Raw genomic sequence first — 15,287 nt, forward strand, 5'->3', positions numbered from 1 at the left:
AATTTCAGAACAGAGGCAGAAAGCATTCCTAAAAGTACTAGCAACCTGGCAATTACAAGATACATGGAGGGTAACACACCTACGAGAACGAGACTATACTTGTTTCTCCCCGATCCACGGCTCCTTCTCCAGGATAGACTATATTTTTTTGGAGCATCAGCTATTATCAGCTCTTAAAAAGGCAGAAATAAAAACAATAACCGTGTCAGATCATGCACCAGTAAAAATTCAGCTGGCGATAAAGGAAGTCCCTGGACCGGGGACAAATTGGAGGCTCAATGAATCATTAATACAGGATCAAGAGTCAGCAAGTACGATTGAGCAGGAACTGGAACTTATCTTCGTCCAAGAATAAGAGTTAACGGTACCCTGTTGTGTCCCCTTGATCTTTTTAACGGGACAAGACAGGGTTGCCCACTCTCCCCACTCTTGTTTATAATGACATTGGAACCCCTTCTGGCTGCAATAAGGAAGAATCAAGACATCCAAGGAATACGGGAGGTGAGGGAGTATAAGACTGCCGCTTTCGCAGATGATCTGCTTCTCTATATCTCCAACCCTAGAATCTCCATTCCTGCGGCTTTGAAGGAGCTCTTCAAATTTTGGAAATTATCAAATTTTAAAGTAAATATGACTAAATATGAGATATTAAACTTAAACTTACCTGAAGAAGATCAGAGTGCAATTCAAACTAAATTACCCTTCATGTGTAAGAGAGAACTTGGATATCTGTGAATAAAGTTGACGGCAAGAGTGGGGGAATTGTTTGAGGCTCATTACATTCCCCTCTTCCCCTCTTGAATAAAATTAAAGAGCAACTAAGTAAGATGCAATATAAATCACTTTCATGGGTTGGGAAAATAAATGCAGTTAAGATGTTTGTACCAATATTTATATACACATGTCAAATGATCCCAATCCCTCTCCCACAAGTGTACTTTAGTAAACTAAAATCTATGATTATAAAATTTATCTGGGAACGCAAACACGCGCAGATTGCATTTAATATAATATCCAGAGGAAAGGATAGAGGGGGCCTAGCAGCACCCGATTTAAAAAAATATTACAAGGCTATTGTTATATCTAGAATAATAGATTGGACCCACAATAAAAAGGATAAGGATTGGGTAGAACTAGAATTTAATTTAAGTAGAAAAAAAATAGGGGGATTAATATGGATACAGGCACGATACCGAGAATTAGGATCTAACACAAGTATATTGACAAAAAATTCACTTAGGGTTTGGGACACAATAAATAAGAGACACAAATGGGAACACAATTCACCATTAATTACGCTACTTGACACAACATTTTTTAGACCAGGGAAAGAGGAGTACATGTATTTTAGTAGGTGGGCTAAAAAAGAGGATATAAGATTACAGGATGTGATGGAAGGGGATAGACTACGCACATATGAGGAAATCACAGGGGAATGGGGGCATAAAGCACTGGACATATACACAATTACACTATTTTGCCCAGTCTCTACCACAGCCACTGCGGGGAAGGGATCAACTCAGACCTTTGGAGAAACTATTGGAGTCTGCTCAAAGTCTTGAAAAAAGGATATCAAAAATATATAACATTTTGCTATGGGAGGCAGATTATGAATACCCTTCGTATCTAGAAAAGTGGGAAAGAGAAATAGGGCCCCTAAACAACGATGAACATAGGAACAAGATCATAAGGCGAACTTATTCGGTGGCTAAGGATATGCAAACAAGACAAATGTCTTACAAGCTCTTAGCAAGGTGGTATATAACTCCACAAAGAGGGAATACAATTTGTGGAGAAAATCCCTCAACATGTTGGAGAGGTTGCCCTGTATTGGGAACTTTCTCGCACTTGTGGTTTGAATGTCCTAAAATCCAAACCTTCTGGGATAAAATAATCGAAGCCAGCTTTAATGTAACAGGAGTAAAGATCATGAAACGTCCATGGGTTTGCCTGTTGCATGATTCAGAGAAGGGGGAGAGGCAATATGGGAGTTCCCTGGTCCCTTGCTTACTGAATTCAGCGAAGGCGCTAATACCTCGAAGATGAAAAACCCAGGAAATCCCATCAATGAAAGAGTGGGTGGAAAGAGTAGAAAGAATAAGAAATATTGAGCAGACAATCTATAAGACAGAGGAAACAGAGGAGAGATACCAAAGAAGGTGGCAGCAATGGCTGCAGTTCAGAAAAACTGAAAGATATTTGAGGTTACTGGAATGTTAGAGGGTTATAAAGAAGAAAGGGGCGAGTGAGAGGGGGTAGGAGGGCTATTGAAGCCCTTGTGATTTTTTGGGGGGGAGGGGGAGGGTTTTAGGGTAAAAGTATGTAATTATTGTAATGGTATGATTATTGCATAGATGTCTATTGCATAGATGTCATGTTTGTAATAGTGAAAAACTTTCTGAAAATAAAGAATATAAAAAAAAAGGATGCATGCACTGTCCTGTCACCATTTGAGGAGGCCACGAGGATGGTGAGCAGTGACAGTGCATGCATAAGTGATACTGTCCCTCTTGTCTACCTGTTGGAGCACATGCTGCGTGGAAAAATGGACAGGGCACTTGAGGCAGAACAGAGGGAGGAAGAGGAGGACTTCCTTACCTCTCAAGGCCCCCTTTATCCAGACAGTGTTCCTGCAGGCCCGCCGAACACACAGGAGGAAGAGGATTGTGTCAGCATGGAGGTGGAGCCTAACACTCAGCATCAGCAGCAGTCTTCAAGGGATCGTTTACAGTCCCCAGAAACCCATGGACTTGTACATGGCTAGGAGGATGTGGCTGAGGATCAGGTCGTCCTTAGTGACCCAGAGGACTCCGGACTGAATGCCTCAGCAAACCTACGCTGCATGGCTTCCCTGATCCTGCAAAGCCTGTGAAAGGACCCTTGGATTTGTGGTATCAAGGAGAGAGATCAGTGCTGGCTGGCAACCCTCCATGATTTACGTTACAAGGGTAAGGTTGCGGAACTTATCCAGCCGTCGCAGAGGGAGCAGAGGATGAAACATCTTCAGGAGGCCTTGTAGAAAGGTTTGTGCAACGTGTTTCCAGGGCTTGGGAGGTTACAAATTCCTGGTCCTGGACAATGTGTTGCTGAGGCTTCGGTCAGTCACAGAAGGAGCGGTGGAGAAGGTGGCCATCTGACAGATGTGTTCAGACAATTTTTTAGTCTGCAGCCCCAAGCTCTGATCGGTTCCAGCAACCATCACCAGCGTCTAATTTACATGGCGCAGGAATACCTAGGGGCAATATCAGACTTGGAGACCTTTCCAACCGAAAATCCTCTGGGTTACTGGGTCTTGAGGAAGGATCACTGGCCAGAGCTTGCACAGTATGCAATTGAGCTACTGGCCTCTCCTACATCCAGCGTTCTTTCGGAATGCACATTCAGTGTTGCTGGAGGCTTTGTAACTGATCACAGAGTGCGCCTGTCCCCGTTGATTGGCTCACCTTTATAAAAATGAATCAGTTTTGGATCACCAGCTGCCAAGCACCTGAATGCTGATGTAACCGAATAATTTTTTTATGAATGTGAGATCCCTTCAAGACTGCCTATGCTAATGCTGAGTGACTATCCTGTTATACTGAGTGACTATCCTATTCCTTCTTAATGTTCATGTTGATAGCTTGTAAGAACATTTTTGGTTCTGGGCACCACCACCAGTGGCTAAGGCCCAAAGTTTCTGCCCCTGTTTAACAGGGGCGTGTAATTACAATTTTTGCTGTAATATTTTGCTGCAGGGCTTGTTCCTGCGGTCAACTAGAGTATCTGTGAGGGGTTGCAGTGTCATGGCACCAGCACCAGTGCCTAAAGCCCAATTTTTCTGCCCCTGTTCAACAGGGGCGTGTAATTAAAATTTTTGCTGCAATCTTTTGCAGCAGGGCTTGCTCCTACGCTCACCTAGAGTATCTGTGAGTGCTTACAATGTTGTGGCAACACCACCACACCACCACCAAAGGCCCAATTGCATGTAATTACAATTCTTAATATAATATTTCACAGCAAGGCCCGTTCCAGCACCCACCAAGAGTAACTGTGAGGGCTTACAGTGTTCTGGTACCACCAACACCTAAGGCCCAAATTTCTGCAGAGTATATAGGGCAGGCCCCTACTTTCAAACATCGGACTTACAAATGACTCCTACTTACAAACGGAGGGGGACAACAGGAAGTGAGAGGAAATCTACCCCTAGGAAGCTAAATTCTCTCCTGTAAGAGTTAAAGCGGTTATAAACCCTCTGGGTCCACTTTAACCTACAGGTAAGCCTAGTGTAATAAATATCTCCTTAACCTACACGGTTAAGGAGATATTTTACAAAAACCAGGCACGCATGCGCACCATAGACAATGGCGCAGGCTCACTGAGCATGCTATTAGTAAAGGCAAACATGCCGTCATTGACAGCTCCCGTGCGCATGCGCCGGAGTGAAGTCATCACGACTCCAGCCAGTCACAGCGCCGGAGCCGCGATAACCGGAAGTCACTCCAGGATAGATGGCGACGGCGGAGGAGGCGAACGAGGGTCGCTTCGGGGGCTTCGATCTCAGGTAAGTTAGTAATAATGAGCTAGAATGCTATGCATACTAGCTCATTATGACTTTGCCTTGTAGGGTGTTTTTTTTTTTCTTTTTTTTAAGCTTTACTTCCTCTTTAAGGAAAAAGGTGTCTCCTCCACTGATGCTTTATCACCAATCCTTGTTTCCCTAAAAACCCCAAAATTTCAAAATCCAATTGTCATTGGGACAGAAAGTAAGGTGAAATCCTCTGAATAGGGGCACAGACAGCAAAACAAACATTACAGGGGTGATGATAGGCCTTCCCTATGTTTTCCAAAAAGCTTAAAAATAGATTTTAGATTTAGTTTTTTTAGTTTTTGTCTGGAGCTACACTTACAGCCAAAAAACCTGTTCCAAATTACAAACAGATTCAACTTAAGAACAAACCTACAGTCCCTGTCTTTCTTGGGACCGCCTGTATACTGCTGTTCAGAGTAGATAGGGCCTGGGGGCCCCACGCCTTTTCTTTTTTTAATTTGGGTGCAGGGTTCCCTTTAATATCCATACAAGACCCAAAGAACTTGGCAATGGGCTGGGGGTTTACCCATGCCATTTTTTGCAATAATTTTCATCCATAGTGCCGGGACCCGACATTACATTACAGCTGCAAGCAGTTTTAAATTACTTTTATTCCTTTAGAAATGTCATCACTGCTCCCGAAAAAACTGAAGTTTTTAAAACTTGTTTTTGCATTGATACATGTCCCCTGGGCAGGACTCAGGTCCCCAAACCCTTTTTAGGACAATAACTTGCATATTAGCCTTTAAAATATTCACTTTCGTGTCCCATAGACTTTAACGGTGTTCGAGAGTTCACACAAACTTTCGGGCTGTTCGCATGTTCTGGATGCGAACTGAACCGGGGGTGTTCGGCTCATCCCTACTTGTCACGACAATTATCCTCCACTTCCAATATGGAGTTGGTTTTGGTTCCTGTGATTCCTCCTGATCGTATTCTGGCTATGGTTCACACCAGTCTTACTCCTCCGTTGGGGGAAAAAATTCTTGCTGCTCAGGTCGATGCTCCTCCTGAGAAACCTTGTGACCGCTGCTTTGTTCCCGAGAGTCTCCGTACTGCCGAGCTCCAGACTTACCATTCTCCCAAGGCTGCTGGCCACCCTGGGAGGAATCAACTCTTTTGGGCCATTTCCCAACAATTCTGGTGGCCTAGTCTATGTGCTCATGTAACCGCCTTCGTAGCTGCCTGTTCCATGTGTGCTCAGAGTAAGACTCCACGACACCTTCCAGTGGGCCTTCTACAACCCATACCCAATGAAGAGAGGCCCTGAACCCACTAGTCTATGGATTTCATTGTGGAGTTACCCAACTCCCAGGGCAACACTGTTATCCTTATGGTGGTTGACCGGCTCTCGAAAATGTCACAATATATTCCACTCAAGAAGTTGCCTACTTCTAAGAAACTGGCTTCTATTTTTGCTCGGGAGACAAGGTGATTGTCTCAGACAGGGGTAGTCAGTTTGTGTCCCAGTTCTGGTGAGCCTTTTGTGCACAGTTGGGTATTCAGCTTGCTTTCTCCTCTGCATATCACCCGAAATCTAATAGGGCCGCAGAACAAGCCAATCAGTCCTTGGAGAAATTCCTACATTGCTATATTTCTGACCATCATAACAACTGGTCAGACCTCTTACCATGGGCAGAGTTTATTCACAATAGTGCCTTGAATTCAGCTTCCCGTTTGTTTTGTTTATGGTGAACTATGGTTTCCAACCTTCTGTGTTTCCTGCCTCGTTTGTTATGCAGAGCATTCCTGCATTAGAGGAGCATTTCAGAGGAGATTCAACTACCCAAAAGGTTACTGGTTAGCCAGGCATCACATAAAAGTGTGTGAATACATTCACTACAAGATGCATCATCATTACTGCAATACCTAAAAACATAGGGGATGGGCAGCTACATGGCAGATTATGTTTAATATTGAAAACTGTTAAACCTGGATGTTTAAAATGTGCATTCAACAGTCTCTTTAGGAAAGGCTAATCTGGGTGAATTTTTGATGGAAAAGAATTTGGGGTCCTTGTGGGTCACGAATTTAGCAAAAACATGCAATGCGAATCTGCAGCTAACAAAGCTAGAAGCATCCTTTAGTATTAAAAAGGCCATATACAGTATTCAAGAGATGAGTCGATAATTACGCCGCATTTTAAAGCACTGTTTCAACCTCATTTTGAATATGCAGTATAGTTTTGTTTACCAATCCACAGAAAGAATGTCCTGGAACTAGAAAGAGTTCAAAGAAAGGCAACAAAATTACAAGTGGTTGGATAACCTAATTTATGAGGAACAATTACAAAGATCACATTTATTCACAAATATATAATATCATTTAATATAATTACAAGGTATAAATATATAAAAGGTGATTATATAAATGATAATCCTGTTCTACACTAAGGTCCCTGAAGAAAATACATGCCCCGCACACACGATCGGACTTTCTGACAACCAAACGGTGGATTTTTGTTTGAAGGATGTTGGCTCCAACTTGTCTTGCAAGCACACGGTCACACAAATGGGCAACAATTACAAACGTAGTGACGTACAAGACCTGCGTGATATCGCTATTATGAACGCTAGTTATATCTCCGGCTTGTACTTGATTCTGACCATGCATGGACTTTTGTCCGACGAACTTGTGTACACACGATCAGAAAGTCAGACAACAAACATTTGTTGGTGGAAAATTTGAGAACCTGCTATCCAACATTTGTTGGCAGAAAGTCCCACAACAAATGTTCGATGGAGCATACACACAGTCAGACCTTTCCGCCAACAAGCTCACCTCCAACATTTGTTGTCAGAAATTCCGATCGTGTGTACGAGGCATTAGAGTGAGCAGTGAAAATGTGGAACTCTCTTCCCCAGCAAAAGGTTGCCAAGGGTGCTGATAAATCAAAAAAACCTTTAGATTTCTTCCTCAGTCAGAATAATATACAGGGCTATGAAAAATCTTAAACTCGATAGGAGGATAGGATAGGTTATTCCAAGGACTCCAACTGCCTGCATGGGGTCAGGAATTTTTTTACATTCTTACAACAAATTGGCCTATGCTTGTAGGATTTTTGCCTTCCTCTAGATCACAGGTGGCAAATACAAGGCCAAATCCAGCCCTCCAGGCCTTGTCCTGTGGCCCACACAGCAGCCTCGGCCGCTACCTCTTTTTCTCTGCAGGTATTTAAGGCAACAAGGGAAAACATCCTCCTCAGTCCCACGAGTGGTGCGGCATTGTATTAGCGCATGCATGGCCAGTCTCCATGACAATAAAAGTAAACATCTCCCCACCGCTCTTTCTCCGCCTCCACCCCCCCTGCGCTCTGTCGCCATCCCTGCCTCAGCTTTGCATCGCCGTCGCTTGGTCAACGCCTCCGATGCCACCCTGTCTCCGTCTCCACTGCCGCTCTGTCTCCCCCTCTGCTCTCTTGCCTCCCCAGTACCTCCAGCAAGTGATTGTTGACAGTTCTGGGGGTTTTTTTCCATCCAGCGGGCTGCGTCCTGAGGGCAGGCTTTTAAAGCACTTGTGTTGTTGGAGAGACAGTGTTGTGCTGCTTATTTAGTACTGATACTGAACACAGAGATCCGCCCTAGAGGGAGGTACCAGCTTATAGCCCAATACAAAGGGAGGTACCAGAGCTGGGCCAGGTAGGAAGGTAGGAGAGAGAGCAGATGTGAGGAAACTTGGGGGGGCATGTGGAGGAAGATGTGTGCAGAGGTGGGGGGATGGGAGAAGAGTAAGGGGTGCAGAGGTCAGAACAAAGAAGGAGGGGTGGAAATGAGATGTTGCACACTGCATAGTACACTCCTGAACCCCCCCCCCCCCCCCCCACTCTGTACGTAGCACAATCCTTACCCCTGCACTCTGCGTAGCGCAATCCTGACCTCTGTATGTAGCGCAATCCTGACCCCTGCACTCTGTATGCGCGAAATCCTGACCCCTGCACTCTGCATATAGCACAATCCTAACCCCTGCACTCTGTACATAGTGCAATCCTGACCACTGCACTGTACACAGCGCAATCCTGATCCCTGCCTTACAGATACAACCAGCCCTTTGAGAGCAACCATCCTGCCAATGTGGCCCCCGATGAATTCGGGTTTGACAACCCTGCTCTAGATTAGGTTCAATACGTTTTTATTAATCTTTTTTATCAGAATATAGGCAATTAAAAATTGTAAAGTCAATAAACAAACATAAGGTGGGAACAGAGCCAGGTGTCCAACAATGGACTGGCTGGTCCAACAATAATAAACAGGCATACTGTTACAGTCATGTAGCACATTGGGGTTCCCATCTATATTCACAGTAGAAAGCATGTAAATCATACAATACGAGTATCTTATTCCCTGGACTGGGCGCCCCTATGGGAACTTGCTGTGTCCAGTACAGGGAAAGGTGGACATTAGCGTTAAGTCTGCTACGATGAGCCTGACCAAGAGAACAAGGTCCATACAGAACCCTCAATGGGCAGCGGTTACCAGTTAGTGAACCAGGATGCCTGTAGGCGCATATAAAGGCCAAGAGGGGCCTGCTAGGATAGGAGAGAGGAAGAGGTAGAAGGGAGAGGCGAGGGGGGAAAGGCAGATAAGAGAGAAAAGAGGGACAGAAGGGGAAAGGGGTGGGGCGAAGAGACAGCGAGCTTCAATGAGATTGGGAGTTTCAGTGTCTAAGACCTAAGGTCTGCCGAGAGATGAAATCAATAGCTCAGGAGGAGGTGACTGCTGAAAGTCTATGTTTTCATTTGTCTGAAGTAGAGTAATGCCTCCATATACTCCAGGTAAAGGAGAATTTAGCCTGTTTATCAAGTACCTTTGCTTGCATGTCCTCCATGAGCATTAAGTTGTTAATTTCACCTACCCATTCTATTAAGGATGGGGGGGTGGTGGTTTTCCAATCTCTAGGGATCAATTGTCGCCCTGCACAAAGGAAAAATTTGAGTAAGTTGTTTTTCTGTGATTTAACAGAGCCCGGGAGAAGAGACAGAAGGGAAATGGCGGGAGAAGGAGAGAGCGGTTTTTCATAGATATCTGAGTAGATCTGAAAGATTTGTGTCCAAAACGGGAGGAGTACAGAACACTCCCACCAGATGTGAATGTACGTACCTTTTGTGGAGTTGCATCTCCAACAAATGTCGGAGGTAGAGGGATACATTTGTTTGAGATTGGTCGGGACCTGGTACCACCTTGACACCAGCTTGTAGTTCTTCTCTTGTGCGTAACTAGAAATCGTTGATTTGTGGGTGAAGAAAAAGACCCTATTCCACTCCTCATCGGATATATCCCTCCCAAGTTCCTCTGACCAAATTTTAGCGTACTTAGGTAGTGATCCATGTGAGTAGGTCAGGATCAGTTTGTAAAGTAGGAAAAGGGTGTGACGAGGCGTCTCCGGGAGCATGCATAACTGTTCATATTCCAACAGGGGTCTATGAACTTGATTGGAGTCATGGAGTGTTTTGCAAAAGGACGTCAGGTGTAGATGAGTCAGCCAGTTCATTTTAGAGGAAGTGCCGGGTTGGTTTGTGACAAAAGTACCCAGTGTGCCGTTAACAAATTGTTGTGCTATGGGCCAGGAGGACCTGTCATAGTCATCCAAGGTTTGGATGAAAATGCCTTCTGCCCTGCTCTAGATTAAACACATAAAACACACACACATTTTGAACTTGAGAGACCTGTGTATTTCAATCTGATCCTTTATGTAACTATGTATGGTAATATCACCCTGCATGTGAGCAGCACCTTATGTTGGGGAAAGAATAGTAATGTCCTAGGCATTTAAAGTACTCCAATCCATATTCCTTGCACAAGATAAATAGAGTGTTCTTAGTGATTTTTTTCATATGCCAATTTTTTATTTGTGTGTGTGTGTATGTATTAAATCTAAAGGGAATAGATTTAAAGCATTATAGATAGCCCTTTATAGTTATCCATTATAGTTAGCCGTTTAACTTTTCTTTGTGCTTGATATCGTAAGGAATAACCCCTATCTATTTGCATGTGTTTTGTTTTTTTAGAAAACTTTGTAATTACTAGCACAGCAACTCCAGCAACAACATCAACAACCTTTGGTGTCCTTAATGCCACAGAGAATGTAACAGCAGGTAAAGTGACTTTTTAAAATAATTACTGTACATACAGTAGCTTCTACAACTTAGTATTTTTTTTTTTTAATTCAGCTATAATTAGTGACCTAAAGTCACTTTATGTTACTTTTTGACTCGATTTAATTGCATTGGGTATTACAGAATAAATTTGTACTGGACATAAATTATTGTGTCAATTAGACTATATATACAGTACCTAAGCAGGTCTACACTGCAGATGTGTGCCCCTCTTGCCTGAAACTCACTTTTGTGACTGCAGTAAACCTCATCATGGCCCTTCAAGAAGTATGTGCTGATATGTCCCCTCATCCTATTTATTTTGTGCCTGAAGCCCTCCATTGGGGTGAGAGGTTCTCCTAAGGGGTATTCAAAACCTGTTACTGCAGAGCAGAAGGAGTGGAGCCATCCTGAGTCTCACACATGAACGCTGCTGGATAATCTAGTGAAGGCTGATGCATAGATCTGGGCCAAAATCTGGAGCAGGGTAGAGCTGGAATTGAAGTGTGCTTGTCTGTAGGGGAGCAGGTGTTCATGATAAACTGAAAAACAACCTACAAGGGTAGGACCATACACAGAGAGCAGGCATTGTAGAGGATTCTACAAACTCTCCTCAATAATGAGGAAAGTGTCACACTTCATGCCATAGCCGCAGCAACAATTAAACGTGTGGCAGCAGTGCTTTGACACACTGCTCCTGACCTTAGGAAAGTAGAAAGGGTTTAATGGGCTGCCCTAACAGCTCTGGTTGATAGTGTCCTCACCTGAAGGTGACAGCATATAACCCATGGTCTTGATTTATGTATCCTTGTTTGTACCATACAAAGATTTCAGTAAGAAGACTATGGGAAATATAGATAAAACTCATGTTACTTTAACTTACATTTTTTTATTCTCTGGTCCTACTGAAAGTATTTCATGGGCTCTTTAAAGTGATATATTGGTTGAAACACAGAGGCTGGTACTAAAACCACATTCTAACTTTTGGTGGCAATCTTAACCATTGCAGCAAGGTGAAATAGTTACTGAAGAGATGAAGGTCTTAAGCTGATCCTTTAGATCTACAAGCAACTATGTAATATAATGGCCTGTGCTACTAGATAGGAATTAATTGGAATGAACAGTATATATTTGCCTCATATTACATAGTTCTGGTAAATTTAAATAAAATTGTACAGGTGTGTATGACTACATTATAAGACGTGATAACATTATATGATGATCTCACATTAGGTAATCAAACGGCAATTAGAAACTCTAATGTTCTTAATTTTTAGGTATAAAACCCTGTATTGGTTAAAGCTGACCTGCACCAAAGTACATCTACAATGGCTATTGCAGAAGTATCTGAAGGCATTAGTGTTACAGAAGCTACCTATCTAAAAAAAAAAAAAGAGTTCTATAACATACATGTTGCATTGTAGTATAAAGCAACTTGACCGACCATCTGCCTAGTAGGCACCCTTTTTAGCACCACCCCGTACTTTTACTGTGCCTTCAGCCCTCAAAGACAGTACCAGTTTTTCAACTGTCATTGTTTGTATAGCTAGATACCCGTATGATAGTGTTTTGGCTTTGCAATAAGTCACTGGGGCATTGGACACTGCTTAGTACAACAATTATGGGTTTTCTTATCACAGTGCATTAAGACAGCAGTCAGAAGGAACTAAGAATGTGGCTCTGGAGTTCAAAAATTGAGAACTCATTTGTTAAAATAATCCTTACTGCACATACAAGAGCTCATATAATAACAAGATCTAACATGGCTGTAATAGTAGGTCTACAGGTAAATGAGCTGCTCCCAAGATGGGTTGTCCAGCTCTCAAAAACAGCGTGGTCCAAAAAAATTGTTAGTTGCATAACCGTTGGGTGCTAGAAACTGGACATTTTGGTGGCATACTTCAGCTTCACTTTATAGAAAATGTATTTAACTATTTTTAATTGTCAAAACAAAAATAGACATTTGTCATATAACTTAATTTCCTTAGTTAAAAATGATACTTACATGTGTTTCTTTTTTTAACAGCTTGTGGCCGAGGTTTGGCAACAGATATAGTATTAATGGTGGATTTATCCCAACACAGCCAATCAGAAAGCAGCCATCTGAACAACTTCTTGAAGAAAGTTGTATCTGGTCTAGAGATCAGTGACAAATGCATTCACCTAGGAATAATTGGGTTTGACCTCAGTGCAAGAGTAATAGCAACCTTGGATACAGGGGACAACAAAACTCTTGTGGAACAGTTACTTGGAGAATTAAAAACTTCAAAAGAAAAGATTTCAAATATTGGAAAGGCTATTCATTTCACAAGAACTGATGTGTTTGGTGGAAAGCAGTCTAGGAGAAGAAGCCAGGGAACACCAAAGGTAACCATCCTGGTAACCCACAGATCCTCTGCAGACAATGTTTCAGAAGCAGCTCAGCTACTTCACAAAGAAAATGTCAAAATGTTCACTGTTGGGATTGCCCAAGCCAATGAGACACAAATGACTCAAGTTGCATCCTACCCAACTGATCGCTATTATCTCAAGGTCAAGACATTTGCTGACCTTCCATCACAAGCTAATATTTTATTAAAGAAGATTTTGAATGTTATTGATATAAATGTTGCAGCACCTAAGAGAACAAACCAGATAAGAAGAGGTAAGAATATCATGAAAAGCAACAGCAAGAGCCCTGCTGTCACAGTGAATGCTTGAGCTGCCCATAATTTGTTAGATTCTTCCTTTCTGTTGTGTACCACATATTGGATATCAGCAATATAAATGGTTGATATGAAAAACTCAGATATCTTTTCAAACACTTAAAATACAAACGTTTCGTTGCTACAATATAAGCAGGTTATCAAAAATGGGGAATGAATACAATAATTACCGCAAAATGAAAAAAACTGTATATATCTATAGGTTCGACCAGCGTTTCCCACCTCCAGTTCTCAAGGCGCCCCAACAGGTCATGTTTTCAGGATCTCCCTCAGATGAAACAGACGTGGTAATTACTAAGGCAGTGTTTCTCAACTCCAGTCCTCAAGGCGCCCCAACAGGTCATGTTTTCAGGATTTCCCTCAGATGAAACGGCTGTGGTAATTACTAAGGCAGGGAAACTGATTCAATCACCTGTGCAAAATAATGGAAAGCCTGAAAACATGACCTGTTGGGGCGCCTTGAGGACTGGAGTTGAGAAACACTGTACTAAGGCAATGAAACTAATCAAATCACCTGTGCAAAATAATGGAAGGCCTGAAAACATGACCTGTTGGAGCGCCTTGGGACTGGAGTTGAGAAACACTGGGTTAGACCTCTGAGCATTGAGCAGTGAGGGCTGGATTTAGCCATAATGTGTTGGAGCTGATTTTGATTCAGAAAGCAAACATTTTAACCGTACAAATCCATTTAAAGCAATCATAACCTATTTACAAGCACAGACCAATGTAATCCTTTGTATTTAAATATCTGGCCATCACCTGCCAGATAGCAATTGTTTTTATCCCTTATAGTATAATTACTATGACGTTTATAAATAGCAAGAAATCAGATGTAAATTTTCTAACTTTTACAAAAAAAACATATCTACAATTGTAATAATTGCCAGAATATCTTTCTTGTTTTTTCATGGATACTTTGGACTTACTATCAAATTCAGGTTCTGTTGGTAGCATGCACATCTTAAAGTTGATGTAAATTTTATTCATGAAATTTGAGCTGGGCTCATATATCTGCAGTGTTTTCTTATCTCTCTTCAAAGCACTAAGTCTTGTGGCTTTCTTCTGCTCCGTTCTTCTGTTATCAGTATAATAATGTCTGACAAGTTCTCTTTCAACTGTGATAAAACCAGCCTGAATTTTGTGTCATGGGAGGTTGCTATAAATAAATTAGCAGAGAGCTGAACTATTCACAAAACAGCTCTGTAATTCCCTGCCTATGTGGAAGGGGAATGTGTGTCTTTCCTCCAATCATCTGTCTTGGCTGTATGCCCAGACTTCACTCCCAGTGCTGAACAGGAAGAGAAAATCTGTAACACTATCTGCACTTTCTAAGGTATTTATAAAGCTGAAGACAGCAGATATACATGTAAAACTTATGTAGGACAGCATCCCTGTCTATCCTCTGAGGCTGTTCACTTCATCTCAGATGATAGACAGCATCCATGTCTATCATCTGAGGCTGTTCACTTCACTGGGTATATTTTAGGGTTTATATCCACTTTAACTCCAACAGTTTGGGTACACAAAACATTAAAACTTGCTTACTTACTTCGATTTTCAGTTGATCACAAGGCAACCGTCCTAATAATTATGCTTCAAAACAGTAAACAATGAGTTCACCTCATGCCATTAACCAACAAATATCTCACGTGTAGCTGAGCTCTTAGTCCATGATAACATCAGTGAGATGATGGTCCCATTGATGCTTACTAGCAGATAAGTAACTGAATATATTATCATAGAGTGAGGATCTAAGAATACAGATCTTTTAAATGTTGTTTAACCATCTAAAAACATTCATTGGAGAATTGAAAGGTTGTGTACTTTTACACTAATTACTGCAGTAGATAAAAGGCCTGTTTTGATACAGTTCAGGAACATTTGTTAGGGTGTTGCAGTGCCATTCATTGTCAGGGATACCCAA

General features: G+C 42.2%; 1 protein-coding gene across 1 annotated transcript in view; it reads left to right on the forward strand.

Annotated features, from left to right (window-relative positions):
- The window catches only part of LOC143996451 (collagen alpha-6(VI) chain-like), a 357,097-nt gene that overhangs the window by 166,868 nt on the left and 174,942 nt on the right, over window positions 1-15,287 (forward strand). Inside the window, exons 5-6 of the mRNA XM_077491501.1 lie at window positions 10,572-10,658; window positions 12,685-13,302. Coding sequence (XP_077347627.1) covers window positions 10,572-10,658; window positions 12,685-13,302 — 705 coding nt within the window. The remainder of the gene's footprint in view (window positions 1-10,571; window positions 10,659-12,684; window positions 13,303-15,287) is intronic.

This window comes from Lithobates pipiens, unplaced genomic scaffold, assembly GCF_037356315.1.
Source record: "Lithobates pipiens isolate NorthernLeopardFrog02 unplaced genomic scaffold, aLitPip1_a1.2 Scaffold_19, whole genome shotgun sequence".
Lineage (NCBI taxonomy): Eukaryota > Metazoa > Chordata > Amphibia > Anura > Ranidae > Lithobates > Lithobates pipiens.